The 23,422-nt window shown below is 54.0% G+C and overlaps 1 protein-coding gene across 48 annotated transcripts in view; it reads right to left on the bottom strand.

The window, feature by feature from the left end:
• SCRIB (scribble planar cell polarity protein) overlaps positions 1-23,422 on the bottom strand; it is a 264,687-nt gene that overhangs the window by 181,134 nt on the left and 60,131 nt on the right. For 45 of the 48 annotated variants that reach the window (XM_075919859.1, XM_075919864.1, XM_075919865.1 and 42 more), the window contains exons 11-16: positions 21,018-21,184; positions 20,337-20,461; positions 19,111-19,236; positions 18,156-18,389; positions 17,562-17,876; positions 15,859-15,921 (exon numbers count right to left, since the gene is read on the bottom strand). In XM_075919859.1, the coding sequence (XP_075775974.1) occupies positions 15,859-15,921; positions 17,562-17,876; positions 18,156-18,389; positions 19,111-19,236; positions 20,337-20,461; positions 21,018-21,184 (1,030 nt within the window). Of the gene's footprint in view, positions 1-4,693; positions 4,774-15,858; positions 15,922-17,561; positions 17,877-18,155; positions 18,390-18,834; positions 19,025-19,110; positions 19,237-20,336; positions 20,462-21,017; positions 21,185-23,422 lie in introns of those variants that run through there. The other 3 variants (XR_012901145.1, XM_075919853.1, XM_075919892.1) reach the window with 3 other exon arrangements.

Genomic DNA, 23,422 nt, shown 5'->3' with positions numbered 1-23,422 from the left:
ACGGTGGAACAGGTGGCTGCTTGCTGCCCTGCACTTACAGGCACTGCTCCCTGCTGCTCCTGTTGCTGTGATCCCTGGCCAATGGGAGCAGCAGATGTGGAGCCTACAGGCCAGCTTTGCCACAGGGCAGAGCCACTCTCCCTTGCACCTCTGCCAGGCAGAGCCGCAGGACACAAGGACTAAGGGGGACGCAGCTGCAAGGTCGTGACGAGTGGGATTTCTCCAGCCTGCAGATTTGCGTTGAACAGTAAGGCTACAGTGCTGGCATGGGCAGGAGCAATCCAGCCCAGGGGCTTAGGTGCCTGGAGGATGTTAGTAACCTACGGATAAGTGTGAATCCATTTAGTTGTGATACAAAACAAATGTTCTCAACACCTACTCTAGTCTTTTTTCATTCTTGCTCCTTCCCAATCAAAAAGAATCGCCTACCCCTGGCATGTGCTGGAGGAGATCTGCAGGGATGGGCCTGGCCCCTGTGCATCGGAGTTCAGCGATGCTATACTAGCTCTTGTGGGTAGCTGTGCTGCTTTCCCTCCCCTTAGTCCCAGACTCAGGGAAGAAGGCGGCAGCTTTGCTCGGGTGTCCCTGGTCTGCTGGGGGGGTCCAGCGGCTTTGCTGGACCCCCCCCCCCCCCCAGCAGACCAGGGGGACAGGAGCAAAGCCACGGAGCACGCCCGCAGCGGGCGTCTCCCTAACCCCCCACTCCGGCACCGAACTTCCCCCCAAGATCCCACTGCCAGCCCATCCCCCAGAAGTCAGTCCAGCCCCAGCGGTGAGGACTGATGGGACAGGTGTTCAGCAGTGAGCGGATGCAAGTGGAGACGAATCAGGGCTTGGACCCAGACTGCAGCGCACCTTCACCCTACCTCAGCAGGTGGCGTGGGACAAGCAGCCCTCGCTCCAGGCATTTTGAACAACGTATTTACTGGCTTTTCCTGGAGACCCCCAGGAGCCTTCCTGACAAGACTCAAACGACCCTCCCAAGTCTCCTTGCTGGAAGACAGGATAGGTCCTCACAGGACGTTAAGACGCCTCACGGCCCTTGAAACCAATGGACATTGGGCATTTTGGATCTGGACTGTACTCCCTGCTTTACGGATTCCCAGATGTAGGGGAAAAACCAGCAATATGGCCCTACGGCTGATCTCTGGCCTAGCTCACACTGGGACTGCTGCATCCAGCCCCGTCCCTTGTAGGTGAACTAGTGTTTTATATTCAATCTTGGGTTAAAAAATTCAAAGGATGGAAAATGGACAGTTCCTGTTGATGCATTAAGGAGGGGTGAGGAACCTCAGGCCCAGGGGCCAAATCCAGCCCCTGCCATACTGAGGAGCCCACACTGGTGCTCCTGCACCCATCCCCCACTGCCTCACCCCAGGGCTGGAGCACACGAAATCGGCTAGGCTGGGCCCCCTAGGCTTTGGTGTGCAAGGGGAATGTGGGGCGCGTCTTTCTCCTGGCCAGGCGGGATCCAGATCAGCGAGGATTGTTTGGTTTTGCTTCTCACTTGTGTGGGGGCCCCAACTGATTTTTCAGGGTCAGTGGCCCTTGACCCAAAAGAAGGTTCCCCACCCCTGAACTAAGGGCTAGCTGGGCAGTAACTTGCCCGCACTCACACTGGTTAGTACTAGGGAAAAATATGAAGGAGACTGAGAAGAATGAAAGAGCGCTTTTTTTTTTTTAAGACAGGAGACCAATCCCATTGGACACAATAGAAGTTTTTAAAACAATGGTGTAGAAAAGGCACAAGAGCTTCTGTTTCCCCATGTCACAACAAAGGAACACCCAGACCTGGAAGGCGGCTAATTTAAAGAGAAGAACTCACTACTACAGGCTCTCAGCCTACAAGCTTATAAGTTTCAAAGAGCAATTAGGCAGGTCTCTGCTAACAACCACCACCTGCTTACCCGTGGAAGGGAGCCAAGTCCTGTGAGTGACTGCTGTAAGATAAGAGACCGGACTAGTTGAACCCTGAGCCTGATCCACTACGGCAAGTCCTGAGGCTGTGGCAGATTTTTTGATTAAGTGCCAGGTTCTGAGAGACAGGCCAAAGTTTCAGTCCCACAATTTTGACACTATTCTATGGAGATTTTTAGGCCTGGTCCACACTGGCATAGCCACATCTTTCAGCATGTGAAAAATCCACTCTAAGGCTATGTCTAGACTACAAGCCTCTTTCGAAAGAGGCTCTTTCGAAAGATACTTTCGAAAGAGAGCGTCTAGACTGCACGTTGAACTTTCGAAAAAGCAGCTTGCTTTTTCGAAAGCATCCAGTGAGTCTGGATGCTCTCTTTCGAAGAAGCCCTATTTACATTGAAGAACGCCTTCTTTTGAAAGAGGAACTTTCGAAAGAAGGCGTTCTTCCTCATGAAATGAGGTTTACCGCCATCGAAAGAAAAGCCGCGTTCTTTCGATTTAATTTCGAAAGAACGCGGCTTGAGTCTGGACGCAGGGGAAGTTTTTTCGGAAAAAGGCTACTTTTCCCGAAAAAAACCCTGAGTCTGGACACAGCCTAAGAGATGTAGCTAAATTGACCTAACCCTTGGTGTAGGCAACACAATTCTTCCATCAACCTTTGCTCTTGAGTTACAGGCAACCCCCTCTTAGAAATGTATGGCTGTGAGGGACCTTGGGAGGTCATCACGTCCAGCCCTCTTTGCGGAGGCAAAACCAAGTTATTCTAGAGCCTCCCTGACATTTGCTGAACTTGTTTGTCGATACCTCTAGCCCCTCTCCAGCCCCTGAAGCCCTAGGCCAGACTTTATGCTTATATAAAAGTTGTACCTAATACCTACATTTGCTGAAATGAAGCCAATTCTTCCTTGTCTTAATTTCAGTAGCTATGGAGAACTATTCATCACTGCCATCTTCATTCAGTCCTCGAAGGCTTAGCAGGTCCTTCCTCTCTCTTTAAGTCTACACATGCCCAGGGGTTTTAACCTTTCTGCTCAGGCCAGGTTTTCTAAACCTTTTAACATTTCTGCTGTTCTCCTCGGGCCTCTCTCCAATTTGTTCACATCTTGTCTAAAATGTGTTACCCTAAACTGGACTCAGTGCTTCAGCTAAGGCCTCAGGGGTGCCAATGTAGCCTTCATTGGCGACTCATTTTCAGTTTGTGGTCCACAATGAGTTCCTAGGTCCTTCAGCAGTACTAGCCCCCAGCCAATTACTCTCCAGTTTGTAAGTGTACATTTAATTTTTCCTTCCCCAATGCAGTACTTTACAATTGCCTTTAGCAATAGTCACTTGTTACATTCAGATCAGTTCTCTAATTTGTCAGAGTTTTAAACTCCATGCTTCAAGCTGAAAATTGTATAAGTGTACTCTCCATTTCTTTATCCAAGTCATTAATGAAAATTCTGAACACAACCAGACCCAGGACTATTAAAAGCCTTACTGAAATCAAGATACATCCTGTTTACTTTCCCTCAAATCCACTTGACAGGGTTACTGGCCTAAGGAGGCTACGATGCTGATTTGACCATGTGTTTTTAAATCCATGGGGGCTATGCCTTATAATCCTAATATCTACGAACGGATGTCAACTCGCCATCCCACAATCCCATGCACGGAGTTAACAAAACAGAGCTTCAAACGAGTTCGGGGTGTTTGTCCCACTACTCTTCGTGGGAGGAGGGGTCAGAATCTTGCCCCTCAGAATTTCCAACCTCAATTTATTCATGACCGGTTTACAGGCAGTCCCCGGGTTACGTACAAGATAGGGACTGTAGGTTTGTTCTTAAATTGAATCTGTATGTAAGTCGGAACTGGCGTCCAGATTCAGCCGCTGCTGAAACTGACCGCCAGTTCCGACTTACATACAGAATCAACTTAAGAACCCCAAGCGTCCCCAAGTCAGCTGCTGCTGAAACTTATCACCGGCTGATTCCAGGAAGCCGGGGCAGAGCAACTCTGCCTCGGGCTTCCTGTAGTCAGCGCTGGTCAGTTTCAGCAGCAGCTGACTAGGGGACGCCTGGGGCAGAGCACCTGGGGTGCTGCTGGGTTGCTCCAGTAGCGCCGATCCGGCGCTACTGGACCAACCCAGCAGCACCCCAGCTGCTCTGCCCCAGGCATCCTGATTCAAAGCCGCTTTTCTTGCCGGGGAGTACACAGGCAGCGGGACCACGCGGTCCCGCAGTCCGTGTTCGTAACTGCGGATCTGACGTAAGTCGGATCCGCGTAAGTCGGGGACTGCCTGTATTCCCAAATGTTTTCACACCACCAGTGTGCACAGGCGTAGGGAGCTCTGCTGATTAGCCCCATCTTGCATTTAGAGAAAGCAATTAGATCTCCATCAGCCTTCACTTTGGTCCGGTAACACGCCAAGGTCTAAAACTGCTCTTGGGAGACAGGCTTCCATTGTCCCCGTGAACCTTTCTGGAACAGCAGGCAGTGTGCTACATGCCAACGCTGCTGCATGCCAGACCTACACCCTGGGCGAGTGCAGCATGGAAGGCGGTGAGCCGGAGAAGGATTTAGGGTCACAATATACAAGCACTGACCGTGAGCGCCCAGTACAATGCTGTAACAAAAGCGGCTCATACGACCCTTGGAGTACAAGGGACCGGGAGCAGGAAGGTTATTTTACATGTGTTCTGGATGGAAGGCACCCACCTTTCTAGGAGGATGCTGAAAAAACTGGAAAGAGCACAAAGAAGAGCTACAAAACTTATCTGAGGGCTGGAGAAAATACCTCTCAGGGAGATGTTCAGAGCTCAAGCTGCTTCTCTTCTCAAACATGAGTGAGAGGTGCCTTGATTATACAGCAAATATCTAAAAGGGGAGAAAGTAGCTGGTGGTAAATGGCTCTCAGCTCACACAAGCAGGCACAGGAAGGCCCTGGCTGAACGAGCTAGACACTGAAGGCAGACAAATTCAAATACGAAATTAGGCTGGCTTTGTGTTAGAAACAGCAAGAGATTAACCACTGGAACAGATTCCCAAGGGAAGTGGTGGATTCTCCATCTCCTGAAGTCTTCAAATCCATACTGGAAACTACGGTAGTCAAACAAATTATTAGGCTCAATACAGAAGTAACAATGAAATTCCCTGACCTGTGTTTTACAAAAAACCCACCATTAGGAAAGCTAATGCTCCTTCTCAGGCCTTGGAAAAAAAAAAAAAAAAAATCTACAAATCAACCCCCCCCTCAGGGTGGATTTGAGATTTATATTCCCTCCCTTCCCCTCAGGTTCCCCAAAACTGACAGCATCTTGCAGGCCTGATACCAGAAGTACAAGTGGGGGCGTGGTCCGAAGAGGAGAATTTATGCTGCGCTCAGACTTGGGCCCAGAGGGATTATTAGCGCACAGGGTGACATCTCAGCTACCCCTTCAAGAAGGCGGACGAGACGACTCTGAAAGGGAAGAATGATTTTGGCTTGTCGCTCTTCTCCTGATTCCAAAATGCAAGATGGGATTTTGCGCTGACTCGCTGTCAGCCTCTGACTGAATCCCAGCCCTCAGGTGCGTGCCAGGGAGCACTGAGCCTGCTGGACCAAAGTGTGAACAGACATTGTCTAGCAGAGATTCCCGGCACATCCTCCGCCGCTCAGCTGGTGCTATCGGGAAAGTCCCTATAGGAATAAAGAACCGGGCCAGGCCCCTCCCACCCACATGGCAAACATGGCCCGTTCGCAGCTCAGTCTTGGGGGGAGGGGATGGTATCATGCAGTGCAGAGCGTCCCTGCAAGGCCTGGCACTGACTGACTGACACACCCATACTCCTCACTCCTGACTCTGGTCTCCAGCTTACAAACCCCGAGCCAGTTCACGGGCGCTGATGGAGCACCCCGCTGCCACTCTCGGTTAAGATATGCTCCGTGGCCCTCTTCTCTGAAATCCAGCAGACTCACCACTTAGAAAACCTCTGGGAATGCTGGTCTTCGAGATGTGCTGCTCAGTCGTTCCCACAGGTGTGTGCACGCAGAAGGGCTTTCCCCAAGCAGCATCCCCCCTCCCTCCTGTCCTTCTTGCAGGCTTTCTGGCAGAAGGGAGGCGGGTGGGATCCGGAATGAACATGAGGAGCCTCTCAGAGAACAACCGTTACAGAGGCAAGTGGCCATTTCGTCTTCAAGTGACTGCTCCTGCAAGCAGCTCACCTGGCGAAGGGGCTGGAGATCCACACGCTGCCATCTGGAGTACTGCTCTACCACCCCAGGCCTGCTGCGTGATGGTGCAGTCCGTTGCAAACATGTGGACGGAGGACCTCGTCGCTGCTCTGCAAGTGTCCTGAATGGGAACTAGCATGAGGAGGGTCACCGAGGAAGCCCGTGCCTCCATGGAGTGCGCTGAGGGCCGGAGCAGGGACCTTGGCCAGGTCATATCAGGTCCTGATGCAGAATGTGATCCAGGAGAAGAGATGCGGAGATGAGACAAGCAGCCCCTCCATTCTTTCCGCTTTCGCAATTGGATATTGTGGTAATTTAAAAAACAGCCTTACCTTTAGGAATGAAGGGCCTACTCACTAGAAGAGGCATGGGGTTTGGGGAAGAACATGGGCAGAAAAGTGTCCTGGTTAACATGGAAGTGGGAGACCACCTTAGGCAGAAAGGCCGGGCGGGGACAGAACTGCACCTGGTCCTTTGAAAAGCCGGTGTCCTGGGGCTCAGAGGTTAGAGCCCGAGCTCTGAAACCCACCTGGCAGCCTTCCAAGGAAGGCAGGACAAGGGACAGGTGGCCAGGAGCTCAAAGAGCTGGGATAGGACCAGGTTGAGGCCCCATGGAGGGACTAGGTATTTACCCCGAGGGTACCCTTTCCAGCCCCTTGAGGAAACACCCTACCGTTTGGTTGGCAAAAAGGATCTATTCACCACTGCCGGGTGAAAGGCCAAATGGCAGCCAAATGGACCCTGATGGATAACAGAGCCAGCCCTTGGTGCTTCAAGTGCAAAAGATAATCCAGGCCCTAGGGCACGGCTGCCTCCTGAGGTCAACTTCCCTTCAGGCAGGACCAGAGTGAGAAATTCTTCCACTGCTTAGTGGAGGGTTTTCCACTGCCCAACTGGACTTCCCTAACAGAGTCCGAGCACTGAATTTCAGCCACGGAGTCTCCACAACACAAGGTGGAGGGAAAGGAGGCTGAGGTGCTGCAGCCAGCCGGGGTTCTGGGTGAGATGGTCAGGATACAGCAGGAGGGCTACTGGCCTGTCCACCACGAGGCTGAGCAGCATTGTGAACCACACAGGTGCAACGAGCATCATGTCCACACCGTCCTGAGGAATTCTGAACACAACTCAGCATGCTAGCAGGAACGGCAGCCCGACCACGGAACGTGGAACACACCTGCACTGGGGCCACAGTTGTGGATCCAGAAGGAGCAGAGCCTGGGGCACTTCCTGTTGCTCCTCGTGGCAAATAGGCCCATGGGGGATGACCCCAGCTCTAGAAGATGGACCACTGGTGGGTACTGAAGCAGCAGCTGAGGCGATCGGCCTGGTGTTCTGGGCCCGACAGACAGGTGCAGCATTTGATGTAAAAGTCCCGCGGGTCAAAGGCTTCGCAGCAGAGGGGAGAGGAGCAGGCATCACCCTGTGTGTCTATACAGCACTCTGCAGCCGTGTCCGTCAGCACAGAACTGCACTGGCCCCGGGGACGGACAAAGGCAGTCGAGACACTGCCCTGAGCTCTGACACTGACGTTCCTCCTGACACCACAGCCTGAGCACTGTGCACCCAGGTGAGCTCCCCACCCCACCTCCAACGCATCCACGAGCAGACAGGGAGAGCGGGGGGCAAGCGAAGGGGCCTCCGCACACTGCTCCTGGGGCTGCAGCCACCCAGCCATGGGCACAGAAGCGACCTGGGGGAGACTGTCCAATGAGCTGCTGGTGGGTCTGTGGACTGTGGCGAGCCAAGTACGAAGAGGCTGGCGGCAAAGCCTAGCATGCTGTACCGTGGACGTGCAGGCCGCCGGGAGCCCCAGGGGCCTCGTGCACTTTCTGGCTGTAGTGCTAGGGGACCTAGGTCAGGTGCGAATAAGGCCCGGATGTGTCTGAAAGTGAGATTGGGCAGGAAGGCTCTCGCACGGGTAGAGTCTAGGAGGCCCATGAACTCTATTTGCTAAGGCAGGACCAGCAGAGACTTGAGAACATGGAGAATGGGACCCGGTGGAGCTGCCCTTGATGAGCCAGTCATGCGAGTATGGGCAGAGCTGTGCCCAAGGTCTGCGCAGAAAGGCAGCCGCCACCACCATGCACTTGGTCAGTTCACCACCCTTCCGTTTGGCCTTTCCATGGCCCCGCGTGCTCGCAAGGAACCTGAGAACGATGGAAATACGGAAGCAAGTGCCCTTCCCATCCAGGACAGCACGCCTGTCCCCTGGAGCTAGAGAGGGAACGAGGGAGGCCAAGGAAAACACCAGAACCTGAACTTTCTTGTGAGCGTGTCCAGCCTTCCAAGCTCCAGGACAGACTGGGCCCACTCTTGGCCTTGGGGATAAGAGGATACTGGGAATAGAAATTCCTGCCCCTGAATTCCAAGCCCCTGACCGAGGAGCTGCTCGCGAGAAGAGTTCCTGGGCCTACCATCAAGGTCAGGGCCCAGTGTCGTGGGAGCATGTCATTGCAGAGGCCAGGACACCGAAGGTGCTGGGGAGCTTCCCAATGGCAGTGCCAAGAACAGGAGTGGGAAAAATACCAACCACTGAGGTGCAGTGACTGCCAGTCTCTCAGGCCTCAGACCAGCCCCAGCTCAACTGGGCCTTCTTGTGTGGCACCAGAGTGGTGCTGAGCAGGGCAGCTCGCCTTGCAAGCTGGGGACTGGCACCGGGGTCCTCATGCCTCTTTAAACAATGCCAAGCGTGTCCCACACGGATGCTGGAGCACTGTACACCAAGGCCGGCATGCTGCACATCTAAGCAGCCAGTGCTGGGTTTGGATCGAGGGTTGACGTGCAAACTACACAGAGGCGTTTCAAGCACTGATCTCCCACGAACACTGCACTTAACCGATAGGTGCCCTTCACCTCAACCCTACAGGCAATCTCTATGCGGGGCCCCTCTGAGCACAGACTTGCCTTAAGTGACAGTTCTTAACCCCCCCCCCCCCCGGGGAACTCAGAGAACAAAACCAAATCAAAGGTGGGGGACCCCCCAAACCACAGCTAGGGATGTCTTGCAGAGCAAGGGAACGAGCACTCCAACCCCCCGCACTGGTGGTAAGAAGGAACTGAGGGGGTGGGGGGCCGGCAGAGCCCTATATACTGCACTATGCAGGCACCTCTCCAGGGCCCCACAGGCAGCCTGATGCTCGTGCATGCACACGGGCAAGCACCCGATATCCTGCCTGCCACTTCCTCACAAACAGATTGCCATGGAGCAGAGAGGGGAGGGACTTGCCCATGGTCTCAGAGCTGGGCCAAGTCAGAAGCAGGATCTACTTCAGAGTCGTGCGGTTGCGCTGTGACCACACCCTCCCTTCCTGCAGCAGCAGAGTGCTAGGGAAGGAACTGGGTGCCAGTCTCCAAAGACACCAGAGCCTGGGCAAGATGGACCCCTGCGGTCCTCTCTCTTTGGTCTCCCATGCCTGCCTAGACCCAACAGTGCCCTCCATGGCCGGGGGGAGGGGTTACTCATAGCCACGGACTCCTTAGGGCAAGTGGCCTTTGATCTGGATTACAAGGAACCTGCATCAGATCATTCCTGCCTTGGAGAACTGGCTGAGGGTGAGGGCAAGGGCAAAGGCAAAGGCAGGCTGCAGCACTGACTTCTCTCTGCTCATAACATCCCTCCTTTGGCTGGAGACCTGGTTTGGCATTTCCAGCCCACAAGAAACGAGAACAAACCTCTTCACTGCAGCAAGGGCTCCCCATGAGTCGGGGAGAACAGGCGGAGCACACACTGTAGGAAGAGGGAGAAGCCACAACGGCACCTTCTGTTCGAGAGCAGCAGCTGCCTCTTCAGGATGCTCTGCAGCTTCGCACTGCCACTGGTCCTGCATGTCCCTGAGGCTGCCTCGGCTCAGTGCTCAGCCAGGCCTTTCACCTGCTGGCTTGACTCCTGCAGCAAGCTGGGACTGAGGTGGTCCTCATACCCGTCTGCAAGCACCAGCTGGGGCACAGCACAGCTGTTCATCCTGGGATGCTTCCCAGGGTGGCTCCCTTCTCACCAGCTAGAGAAGATCCTTCAGGCCCTGGCTGCCCTGAGACTTGCACTCTCCCACCCACTGGGACACTCCAGGTCTTTCTCTCTGGGATTCACTCCCAAGGCTGGTGTCCCACAAGGCACTGGGCCAGACACGTGGGACTCGTATCCAACTTTGGCCTTGCTGCATTTGGCCTTTCCTGGGACAGATGCTCAAGCTGCAATTCACTCCCTAAAGGACTGCAGCCACTGGTGGGTCCTGCCTCGGCCCTACTGATAGGAAACACGGCTTCCAATTGGAAGCCAAGGGGAACCCACAGGAGAGCAGACTCAGTCAGCATCTCTGTTCCTGCAGTAGCTTCCCTAGACACACAACTGTTGGCTGTTTGTTTTGAGGAATGTGGGCTGTGGCCGGCAGTTGGAAGCTATGAGTTTCTTAATGAGGATTTGAAATCTAGAACCCTCTGTTCACTGGGTGAGCCTTAGGCCCCCTGGCTATCAGGAAGTCCAGGGCTTTATAAAGCCCGTCAGTAAGCGACCAGGAAGCTTTGCGACCAGGGGATGCTAACAGGGAGTTTTGTGAGGGAGTTTGGAAGGGGGTGAGGTACACTTGCCAGTCTTTAACATTTTTAAACTAAAACAAAAAACTTCCTGATTTAAATAAAAACCCTGTCACTAAGCTAAGCTGCTCTAGGAGAGGATGCAGGCAGAAGCCCAGCAGCAGAGGGGGGCTCTGTTTATTGCACCCACTGTGGCATGAACGATTCCCTGCCCCGTGGGCGGCTGGCATGTGTGCGCATTCGGTGCAAGGAGCTCCTGGCCCTCAGACGCGTATGGGCTTTGGAGGCCAGGGTGCCTGAACTGGAGGAGCCGAGGGAGGCCGAGAGGTATGCAAATGAGGCTTTCCAGGACGCTGTAGAACTGTCCCACCCAGAGTCAGACAGCCCCTGGGCTGCGGAGAACGATGAAAGGCTCAGGGAAGGAGAACACTCACTGGAGCAGAGGGAAACCATCCCAGTCGGGCCCCTCCTTGCAGAGGATGTTGTGGTCTCCTCTCGCACTGAGGGTCCTCTCCGGGGAGGGAGCTCCCGTCCTTAGGAAAAGGCAGGTGTTCATAGTGGGGGGATTCAAGCATTAGAAACATAGATAGCTGGGTACGGAGGAGCACATGGGTCAGACAGACATCTCTTAAAGAGGGTCTATTAATAGAGATGTTCTATGTTCTAGTCAGGAGGAGAGGATAGAAGTATAAGTCGCATCAGATGAGACGCAATCAATTGAAAGAGTTGAACACATCAGGGAATGGCAGACAGATAAACAGTGACCAATTTTTAAAGTACTTATACACAAATGCTCGAAGTCTAAATAGTAAAATGGGTGAACTGGAGTGTCTAGTTTTAAAGGAGAATATGTATATAACAGGCATCACGGAAACTTGGTGGGATGAGGACAATCAATGGGACACAGTCATACCAGTGTACAAAAATATATCAGAAGGACAGAACAAATCATGTAGAATCAAATGAAGTAAAAACCTTAAATAAGCCTAAATGTTCCAAGGAATCTCTATGAATAGTAATTCCATACTCCAATAATAAGTATATAACAGTAGGGATATATTATCGACCACCTGATTAGGACAGTGATAGTGACTATGAAATGCTCAGGGAGATTAGAGAGGCTATCAAAAAAATTCAATAATAGTGGAAGATTTCAACTATCCCCATATTGACTGGGCACACATCAACTCAGGACGGGATGCAAAGATAAAATTTCCTGATACCTTAAATGACTGCTTCTTGGAGCAGCTGGTTCTGGAACCCACAAGGGGAGAGGATATTTTTGATTTAATCCTAAGTGGAGCACAGGATCTGGTTCAAGAGGTAAATATAACTGGACCGCTTGGAAATAGTGACCATAATGTAATTATATTTTCCCATCACAGGAATGTTAACACACCTCAGCAGCCCAACACCACAGCATTTAATTTCAGAAAGGGGAACTACACAAAAATGAAGAAGATAAACAGAAATTAAAAAGTAAAGTGACAAAAGTAAAATCTCAGCAAGGTGCATGGAAACTTTTCAAAGACACCATAATAGAGGCCCAACTTAAATGTATACCCCAAATTAAAACACATGGAACCAAAGGAGTGCCACCGTGGCTTAACCACCAAGTAAAACAAGCAGTGACATATAATAAAACATCTTTTAAAAAAATGGAAGTCAGATCCTAGTGAAGAAAATAGAAAGGAGCATAAACTTTGTCAAATTAAGTGTAAAAATATACTAAGAAAAGCCAAAAAGGACTTTAAAGAGCAGCTAGCCAAAAACTCAAGAAGTAATTGTAAAAAGTTTAAGTACATGAGAAGCAGCTAAACGGTAACTAGCGTGGCCCTTGGATGATTGAGATGTTAAAGGAGCACTCAAAGATGATAAAGTCATAGTGGAGACGCTAAATTAATTATTTGCAACCGTCTTCACACCTGAGAATATTGGGGAGATTCCCAAACCTGAGCCATTCTTTATAGGTGACACATCTGAGGAATTGTGCCCGATTGAGGTGTCATTAGAGCAGGTTTTGGAACAAACTGATAAACTTAACAGTAACAAGTCACCGGGACCAGATAGCATTCACCAAGAATGCTGAAAGAACTCCAATGGGAAACTGCGAAACTATTAACTGTGGTTTGTAACCTATCCTTTAAATCAGCTTCTGTACCTATTGACTGGAAGACAGCTAACTATTTAAAAAGGGCTCTAGAGGTGATCCTGGCAATTACAGACCAGTAAGTATAACGCCAGTAACTAGGCAAATTAGTTGAAACTATAGTAAAGAATAAAACGGTCAGTCATATGGATGAACATAACTTGTTGGGGGAAAAAAAAATCAACATGATTTCTGAGAAGGGATATCCTACCTTACTAATCTGCTACAGTTCTTTGGGGAAGGGGGGGGGGGGAGGGTCAAACAAACATATGGACAAGCGGGATCCTGTGGATATAGTATACTTAGATTTCCAGAAAGCCTTTGACAAGGTCCCTCACCAAAGGCTCTAAGTAAAGTAAGTTGCCATGGGATAAGAGGGAAGGTCCTTTCATGGATTGATAACTGGTTAAAAGACAGGAAACAAAGGGTAGGAATAAATGGTCAGTTTTCCGAGTGGAGAGAGATAACTAGTGGGGTCCCCCAAGGGCCTGTCCTGGCACCAATCCTATTTAACTTATTCAAAAATGATCTAGAGAAAGGAGTAAACAGTGAGGTGGAAAACTGCAAATGATCCCAAACTGCTCAAGGTAGTTAAGACCAAAGCAGACTGTGAAGAGCTTCAACAAGATCTCACCAAACTGAGTGATTGGGCAACAAAATGGGAAATGAAATTTAATGTTGATAAATGTAAAGTCATGTACATTGGTAAAAATAATCCCAACTATACGGACAATACGATGATTCTATGAAAAGCCAGCTCCCCTCAGCACCATCTGCAGGGTTCCAGCTGACCACCCCCACCCTGCACTGTTGGAGGGGGGAAGGGAAGGGCACGGGAGCAAGCCCAGCTTAGCCCCAGCTCACGCCAAATCCAGGACCTACCCCCACTGCACCTCTGCAGTTTAAATGTAGTAGGGGCTGGGCTACATTTAAACTGAAGAGCCACAGCAGTAAAAACGGTTATCAACTACACAATTAGTGAATTCCCCGCCTCTTCACTCAAGACAACTATTTCCAAAAGAGCAGCTCAACCCCCTCCTCCCTCACACAGCACCCTAGTGACTGTCACAAGCTCCGGGGAGTTAGCCCAGATCCACTCGCACCCAGCCCGGGCCGAGACCCTTGCATCTGTTATGCATGTTCACATGTCAGCAAAGCCTCCGAAGGGAAAAGGAGGGCAGAGGAAGGATGAAGCAGGAGGGGGAGCTACTGGGAGAAAGACAGCCCTGAGCCTGGACTGACCTTCCGACACCAAAACGTGCCCTGGCCTCGAGGCTCCGGGAGGCGGCAGCAACGGACTGCGCGCTGGGAAGAGGAAGCCCTAGGCCTGGGACAAGCAAGCATGAGAACAGACGTGCCAGGAAGAGTCCATCTCAATAGCAAGGAGAGCTTCCCGGGCTGGCACCAAAGGAATGTGCCTCCCTGGACGGCGATGCAGAGGAAAGGGGGTCCCATCACACTGGGAAGTGTCTCGCCCACTGCTAGGGCATGAGCCATGTAGCCAGCGACGCAGCACACGGGGTAGGAACCTGTCCTGCGCTGGGCTCCAGACCGGGAAGAGCTGGACACGCAACAAACCAACTGGCCTGAAAGCTTCCTCTGGACCAACATGCCTTGTGCTGAACACCCGAGCACAGGCCCAACGGCTGGCGGTGGGAATTCCCTGGGTTCTGTGCTAGTGAGCAAGAGGGCGCCCCGAGGTAACACACAGAAACCTTTGCCCCTCCCAATGGGAGTCTCGCCCACACTTGGGGCTTCTTCCTTGCAGTCGCTGAGTCCCTGGGCCAGGGGAACACCCTTGTCAGAGCATCCTTCACCTCCGACTGGCCCAAGAACACCTGCTGAACAGCTCCAGCAGCCTCACCCACAGACACAGGCAGTACCTAGCTGGGGGGTCCTGCCCTCGGTGCCAGCGCCCACGGCTCGTTCGTGAGTGATTGTGGCATCAGAAAGGGGGTTTTCCAGCCAAGCCACAGGCCTGGGTACCTCACCAGCTCCAGCGTGGGTGCTAACCTCCCTCAGGCAGAACAGGGATTTCCTGGGCTCCTGTCTGCAGCCGGGGGGCAGGGCACGGAGCAGGACCAGAGGGGAGCACCCAACCCTTATTCAGGGGAGAGAAGAGGGCGGGTTTACATTGCAATCAAGACTCGCCGCTGACCTGGGCCACATGACTCAGGCTGCAGCACGCTCCAGTCCAAGCCGAACCACTAGTCTGCGGTTTCCTAGCCCCGCAGCCACAGCCGCGCTGCAGGATCAGCATGCCGAGGGAGGAGGGACCCCTTGGCAGAGCCATGGAGACACCCTTGGGAGTCCCTCAGGCAGGACAACTGCTCAGCAGCAGAGGACATTCGGCCTGCACCCTGGCCAAGGCCAAGCTCTCCCCACCACTGCACCAGGAAGAGCAGATTCCCCTTCACGCTGCTCCGAGTCCTGCCCTGGCGGGGAGACCAAGGACACTCCTATTGCAGCTACTATGCCAGGACTCGGATACAGCGCGTGCGACACGCGATCGAGGGAGGGTCGCACTGCCGCAGCTGAAGCTCGGCGCGCGCATTCGCGAGAGCTGCCTCTCGCTGGCACCCATCGTCTTTCTGGGTCCGCCAGCTCCCAGCAGACGGGAGCGCGCTGAATGGGACGAGACTCACAGGCTGATGGCAGGAGACATTCCCCAGCCTAGGGCCTGGAGAGCTGCCCTGAAGAACGAGTCACTGGACCACGCGTGCTCCAGCCCCACACGGCACAGGCTTCCCCTCAGATCCCAGCAGCCGTTCCAGCCCCTTTGCTCAGATGCCACCTCCAACACGGCTCCGCTGCACACAGGTGTCCACTGCACTGCAAGCAGGAAGTGAACTCTCGACCCCCACGGGTTCCCTAAATGTCTCCCACCTCAGCCCCTCCTGCAGCAGCCACTCTCACCTCAGTTATGCAAAGGCGGGGAGGAGGGGAAGAGGGAAGAAATCACTGGGCATGTGTTATGTGGCAGGCCCCCGTAACAGTGACTCAGACTGGAAGCAAATCAAGCAGGTGGGATGATTTCTGGCAGAGAAAGAACAGCAGGAATGGTACAGACCTCTTCCTCCTCAATGCGAGCAGGCTCAATCAGCAGATTATTGGCTTGATCAAACGACACCCCCTGTTAGGACAGGAACCAGCAAAGAGGCATGCGGATTAGTGGAGCAAAAACCAAACCCGCCACCATTACCACCACCACCACCCGACTGCACAGCACTCAGCCACAGGCCCTGCCACACAGCACGGGGATACAGCACCGCTCCCACACCACTAGCAACACTCAGAGCCCAGCCAGAACGCCAGCCCTGCGAAGCCACTCTCCGAACGCCATGGCCTGGGACCACACGGCCAGCGCTTGGCACTCAGGGCCCAACTCCAGCCTCCCACGCCGAGCCCGGCTGCCATCGTTACCCCTTGTGTCCCACCGAAGGAGGGCAGACGGACCAAACGATACGAGAGGGAGGAGAGACGGGCCTAGCGGCACCACGTGGGGACAGAGGCTACCCTGCACCCACCAGTGCAACAGCCCATCCTCCCAGACGCCACACGTTTCCTGCTCCCAAACCCATCGCAGGTACCCAGGACGTCCCTAGGCAGCTCTGGTTAGGTTGGAGACTCCCGGACATTCCTCATCCTGACCCATGCTGTCCCGCCTCCGACACGTGTGGCTACTGCAGCTCCCCAGGGGCACAGGAGAAGCAGCTTAGAGAAGAGGTCAGGCCTGTCTGGAAAAGGGCCTGGAGAAGGGCAGCAGAGGCCTCAACCGGCAGCAGCACAGACTTGGGGGGGACAGCAGCTGTGGCTCCAAAGCCCACATGATCTCCAGCAGGCTTTGCCTGCCAAAGGGGCCCTAAGCCATGGTGCCAGGCTGGCGGCCTGCTTGGTCCCAGCCACGGTCCAGATACCAGCTGAACTCGCTTGCAGCCTTGGCACTCCTCACACACAGCAGGTCCAGGCTCGTTTGCAGCCCAGAGAGGGGCCAGGCGCCGGGGACCATGGGAGCCCCAAGGAGCAGTGCAGGCAAACAAGGAGGCAGCCACATCAGTGAATGAGACCCGCCTCACTTTGGTCAGCCACACAGGACAGAGGCCACCTAGCCATCAGCCCAAGACCTTCCACCGGCTCCAAGGCACAGAGCCAAGAGCTGGCATCTCGGGGGCAATTCCACAGTGGAGACTCCCCCACACCGTAACAGTCTCTTCCGCCTTGGCCTGCCCCCCAACCTAGCCACCAGCTGACCCCCTCACCGGCCCATCTCCACGGTAACCCCTCCCCCACGTGCCTGCCAAGCACGGCCAGCAGGAGCAGGACGGTCCCCTCTACGTGCCACAGGACCACTCCCCGCAAGCCATGAGCCGCACAGCTCCTGAGGCCACGGGAGAGCCGCGTGTGGGCTACTCTGCAGCCACTGCCCGCTCCGCCAGCAGGCGCCTGGGCCCAGGGCGGGGGGAGAAAGCCTGTCAGGCCGGGGCGGGGACGAGAACACATCGAACAGCGAGGGCTGAGACAGTCTGGACGGACACAGGGAGGAGAGCCTGGAGAGCTGCCTAGGCTCCAGACCAGCAAGCACTCACCCCAAGACACCCACAGCAGAGCATCTCCGAAGTCTCTCCTCTCCTGCTTCGTCAACACCGGGGGCCTGCAGCTCAAAGCGCAGCCATCTGCGGCTCTGGATCCCCAGCCTCTGCCTCCCCTCAGCTGGACAGGCTGCAAGGAGCAGCAGGGAGGGCCCAGCCTGTCCAGCACCCCCCACGGCCCTACCTTGACTGACGGCTGCGTGGGCAAGGCTCCGTCCTTCACACTGTCCTCGTCCCAGGCCTCCTCCTGCTCTGGGGGCTCCACACTGTTACTGCAGCCCCCCAGCTCCTCCTCCTCCGGCACCCCGTCACTGCTCAGCCCCTGCAGGAGCGCCACCACTGCCTCTGGCTTGGGCAGCTTGGTGATCTTAAAGTGTTTCTTATAGTGTGGGGTGTCCTTGCGGATCAGCCGCTGCTTCTCCACGGGGAAGGGCCGCTCGTCGTCGTCGTCCTCCTCCTCGCTCCGGACCAGGGTGTCCTCCGCAAAATGCACGGAGGGCTACAAGGAGACACCCACGAATGGACGCTGGTCCTAGCCACAACACAGTGACAGCCGCCATCTGCGACACACGCAACGTCCAGCCCCGCTGCCAGGGTCCTGGCACCCCCAGCCTTCCACTCCCACCTGATTTCCATGGGCCTCAACCTCTGCCCGGCTCCCACCCCACCTGTCGTTCCCAGCCACACCTCCAGCCATCTCACTGAGGCTCGGCCGTTGGGGGATTTCCAGACAGGCCCCCTCAGGACCCTCCCCAACACAACCCAGTGCAGCTCCTACCTCATTGTACTCCGCCTCCAGCTCCTCCTCGTGACCAACTGCCGGCTCCACTGCCTGCTCCTCCTCAGCCATGGGCTTCATCTCGCTCTCCAGCTCCTGCTTGTCAGGCACTTGTCCATTCGGCCTGGTGCCCCCTGCCCCCACCTCCTCCTCCTCCCTGAAGTTGGCAGAGACGGTGCTGTTGGAGACATGCGAGTCCTCGCTGCGACTGGACATGGCGCTCAGCCGCTTCTCCTGGGGGAGTGGGACAGGCAGTGAGAACCAAGGCAGAAGCCAAAGGGCACCTAAAAGGGGGGAATAGGACCAGCCCTGACAGGCACACACAGGCCCAGCAGGGTCCCAATTGCTTCAGTGGGCTGCCCGGCCTCCCCCATGGCACTGCAGCTCCCTCCATCCCGCTACCTGTCAGCACAGAGGCAGGACGAGGCTTCGGCAGGGAACGCAGCGGCCAGCAGCCGCAGAACAGGGCTCTGCGCAGCATGCAACTGGGAGCCCTCTGCCTACAGCAAAGGGAAAGAGCATCGCTACAGCTCCTTCTCTCGGAGGGGGCCACGCGATCCCCTGGGCAGACAAAGTGACTCAGCCAAGCCAGGGCTGCGGTTAGGGCCATCCCCAAGAAGCACAATTTTCCACACGGGCTGCCTCGGCCCCACTCACATGCAAGCTGGCCTCCTCTGCTTTCCCCACCTCAGGCCCTTTTTCCTTGTCCCTCTCTTGCTGCCCCCGTGCACAGGACACCCACACTCCGTCAGTGCACCAGGCTTTCACGTGCCTTCTCTTTGCCCAAGCCTACGGAGGTTGCCGCCTGCCCCCCAAGTCAATCCAATGACGCCCCCGTTCCAGGACTGCTACGCTACTGGCTCCGATCTCTGCAAGGACACACAGTGCTCAGCTGGTGCGCTGCCAGGCATCTAGAGTTCTGCAGCCTGCTCCCGCAGCTATGCGGGGAACTCACCTCTGAGTCGGGAGAATCCGGGTTCACATCGGGCTTTGCAGAGTACATCTCGTTGCGCCGAACTTCAATCACTTTCTTCATGACCTTCAGCTCACTGGGGTGAGGGGTTGCTCTGCGCTGCAAGCCCTGCCAGAGAAAGAGCCCTTCAGACTGTGCACCCACTCATCCGCCCGCTTGCCAGCACATTGGCCAAGCCCACGGGGAGATGCTGCCCCAACTGGGCCCCACAGCTACTGGACAGAATCCTCCCTGTTCTGTGCTACAGGAGCAGGAGCCCTGAGGGGAGAATGCAGGTAGACTCCCCTCAGTCTCTGGGGTATTCCTTTAGGCCGTGGGTGAGTGTGACTAGTCACTACAGCACTGGCTGGACACCACGCCTGTAGGGCAGGCTCTTCCATCTTGAGTGAGCTGGCCCCAAGCAACAAACCCCACCAGGCGGTGGGAAGAAGCCACCGGGCACATCATGGGGCTGAGGCCCAGGGAATCCTAGAGCAGGCTTGGTACCTGGACTTGCTCTAACCTCCTTTTGTTACAAGGGGTGAGACTCCACTCGAGAGGCTCTCCATCGGCTACGGGGACACGTCTTACTGAATCCTCTAGCACCCCCCAGATTGCTGTAGCTTCCACAAGGGATGTACAATCCCCTGCAAACTGTTAACCCTTTACCTCCCTAGCGCCCACAATGCTCCCCACGTGGAAGCCTGGAGCAAACCGGCCAGCCAGGTTTCGGGGCTCTCTGACTTTACACAGGCTGTTAATGCTAAGCGACTGATATGCAATCATGGGATACAGGAGTTTCCCTCCGGTCCCAAGGCAGGGGACTGCGTCTGGATCAAGAGGCCGTGGACAGGGATTTCAGGGACTGAAACCACCGCCATGGGATGGCCATTTGGTGACCCTTTTCTGAAGCGAGTTAGTGGCCACAGTTCTACTCTTAACAGGTGTCCCCAGTGCAAACTGTGTAGACCCCTTCGCGGCAACAGCTGTTCTTACCCGTGCCAGCCCGCACGTTGCAACATCTCTGGCATGGATGCCTCGGCACAGAGACTAGCTCCCCTCAGCCTATAATGGTGCCCCCTCAGGGAGCCAAGAGCCCCAGATGCAGCTACACCGTATCACCCCCTTTGGGGAGACTCACTGCTCCTTGCCCTGCAGAAATCCCTAGAGCCCATTTCCCCAGGAGGCTGGCAAAGGCCTGGACAACCCCGGACACGTCTTTCTCATACCCTTTTCTCAGCTCCAGCCTCCTCCTCGTCATCTGCTCTGGGCTCATCCAAGAACTGGATAACGCTGACCCGGTTCAAGTTGGTGTCTGTCCAGCTCTCATCCACGCTGTTCTGCAGGAGATTTTCTGCAGAGAGAAGTGATGAGCAAGGAGGATGTGGGGCCCCACCCACCAGGCCATCTCGATCATAGCGCTCCCAGCCACCGAGCCGCAGGAGAGAGACAGTCGCCAGGGTCCTGCCTCCCTCAGTGGGCCATGATGGGGATTGCACGACACTACCAGCGCTGGGGAGGAAGAGGGGAGGAAACAGAAGTGGGGCACTCAGCAGACAGACTAACCTCTCGATAAGCAGCAAAAGGATGCCACCTGCTGGAGAGCTTCACAAGCCTGATGTGACTCATGTCTCTGGCACAGACTAGCTGCCCTCAGCGTGCAATAGCGTCCCCCCCTTTGGGAGCCAAGAGCCCTGTGGGGGATGCAGCTCTGGGGGGACAGACAGGTGTGCTAGCTTAATATTCTCCAGCTTGGGGAGCTTCCCCATGTCACCTACTGGGAGCCCAGGTTTGATACAGAGCAGAGAACAGTCCAAAGGAACCCCCAAGGGGAGAGGACACAGCCCTTCTCCCAGTTCTCCAGAGGAGGCAAGGGACTATGGGGAAAGCACTCACATGGGACCTCTTACCGAGACTGGGTGATGGCTGCTGGGGCAGCAGGTAACAGGTGAGAACCTTTTCGCCCGTCTTCTCATCATCTTCTGTTTGGAATTTCAGCATTGGCTGGGATTGGTTCTCTGCCAGCCATAGTGCCTTCAGGTTCAGATTTGTCAGAGCAAAGGGCAAGTTCTGCAGCCTGTATGAGAAACGTGGCTGATCAAATCCCCTTGGCCTAGAAGGAACCTCAGACAACCCTGAGTTCAGTATCCTCCTCTATTTAGAGTTCACAATCCTACGGAAGGGTAGAAGGGAGAACAGCAAAATAGTGACAATGGATTTCGGGAAGGTGGATTTTGATAAGCTCAGAGAGCTGATAGGTAAGGTCCATGGGAATCGAGACTGAGGGGAAAACACTGAGGAGAGTTGACAGTTTTTCAAAGGGACATTGTTAAGGGCCCAAAAGCAAACAATTCCGCTGTGTAGGAAAGATAGAAAATACGGCAAAAGACCAGCTTGGCTTAACCAGGAGATCTTGCATGATCTCAAAATAAAAAAGGAGCCCTATAAAAAATGGGAAGTAGGACAAATTACAAAGGATGAATATAGGCAAACAACACAGGAATGCAGGGGCAAGATTAGAAAGGCAAAGGCACAAAATGAGCTCAAACTAGCTACAGGAATAAAGTGAAACAAGAAGACTTTATAAATACATTAGAAGCAAGAGGAAGACCAAGGACAGCGTAGGCCCACTGGTCAGTGAGGAGGGAGAAACAGTAACAGGAAACTTGGGAATGGCAGAGATGCTTAAGGACTTCTTTGTTTTGGTTTTCACGGAGAAGTCTGTAGGAATGCCTCACATAGTGAATGCTAGTGGGAAGGGGGTAGGTTTAGAAGAAAATAAAAAAAACAAATTAAAAATCACCTAGAAAAGTTAGATGCCTAAAGTCACCAGGGCCTGATGAAATGCATCCTAGAATACTCAAGGAGCTGATAGAGGAGGTATCTGAGCCTCTAGCTATCATCTTTGGAAAATCATGGGAGACAGGAGAGATTCCAGAGGACTGGAAAAGGGCAAATACAGTGCCCATTTATAAAAAGGGAAATGGGAACAACCCAGGAAACTACAGACCAGTCAGTTTAACTTGTGCCAAGGAAGATAATGGAACAAGCAATTCAGGAAATCATCTGTAAACACTTGGAAGGTGGCAAGGTGAGAGGGAACAGCCAGCATGGATTTGTAAAGAACAAATCATGTCAAACCAATCTGATAGCTTTCTTTGATAGGATAACAGTCTTGTGGATAAGGGAGAAGCAGTGGATGTGGTATACCTAGACTTTAGTAAGGCGTTTGATACGGTCTCGCATGATATTCTTATCAATAAACTAGGCAAATACAACTTAGAAGGGGCTACTATAAGGTGGGTGCATAACTGGCTGGATAACTGTACTCCGAGAGTAGTTATTAATGGTTCACAATCCTGCTGGAAAGGCATAACAAGTGGGGCTCCACAGGGACCAGCTCTGTTCAATATCTTCATCAACGATTTAGATATTGGCATAGAAAGTACGCTTATTAAGTTTGCAGATGATACCAAGCTGGGAGGGGTTGCGACTAATCTGGAGGATAGGGTCATAATTCAAAATGATCTGGACAAATTGGAGAAATGGTCTGAGGTAAACAGGATGAAGTTTAATAAAGACAAATGCAAAGTGCTCCACTTAGGAAGGAACAATCAGTTTCACCCATACAGAATGGGAAGCGACTGTCTAGGAAGGAGTACGGCAGAAAGGTATCTAGGGGTCAGAGTGGACCACAAGCTGAATATGAGTCAGCAGTGTGATGCTGTTGCAAAAAAAAGCAAACATGATTCTGGGATGCATTAACAGGTGTGTTGTGAGCAAGATACGAGAAGTCATTCTTCCACTCTACTCTGTGCTGGTTAGGCCTCAGTTGGAGTATTGTGTCCAGTTCTGGGCACCGCATTTCAAGAAGGATGTGGAGAAATTGGAGAGGGTCCAGAGAGAGACCAACCCGGCAGCCCCCCAGCTGCTCTGCCCCAGGCATCCTGATTCAGCTGCTGCTGAAACTGACCAGCAGCTGACTCCAGGAAGCCCGGGGAAGAGCAACTCTGCCTCAGGCTTCCTGGAGTCAGCCACTGATCAGTTTCAGCAGCAGCTGACTTGGGGATACCTGGGGCAGAGCAGCTGGGGTGCTGCCTGGTTGGTCCAGTAGTGCAGAGGAGCGGCGCTGCGGGACCAACCCGGCAGCCCCCCAGCTGCTCTGGCCCAGGCGTCCCCAAGAGCAGCTGGGGGGCTGCCGGGTTGGTCTCGCCACACCAAGGGTCAGCACTACCGGACCAACCCAGCAGCACTCCAGCTGCTCTGCTGCAGGTGTCCCCGATTCAGCTGCTGCTGAAACTGACCAGCAGCAGCT

This window comes from Pelodiscus sinensis, chromosome 2 (genome assembly GCF_049634645.1).
Source record: "Pelodiscus sinensis isolate JC-2024 chromosome 2, ASM4963464v1, whole genome shotgun sequence".
NCBI classification, from domain to species: domain Eukaryota; kingdom Metazoa; phylum Chordata; order Testudines; family Trionychidae; genus Pelodiscus; species Pelodiscus sinensis.
Note: the sequence above shows the minus strand (reverse complement) of the source record. Positions and strands in the feature narration are given on the sequence as shown.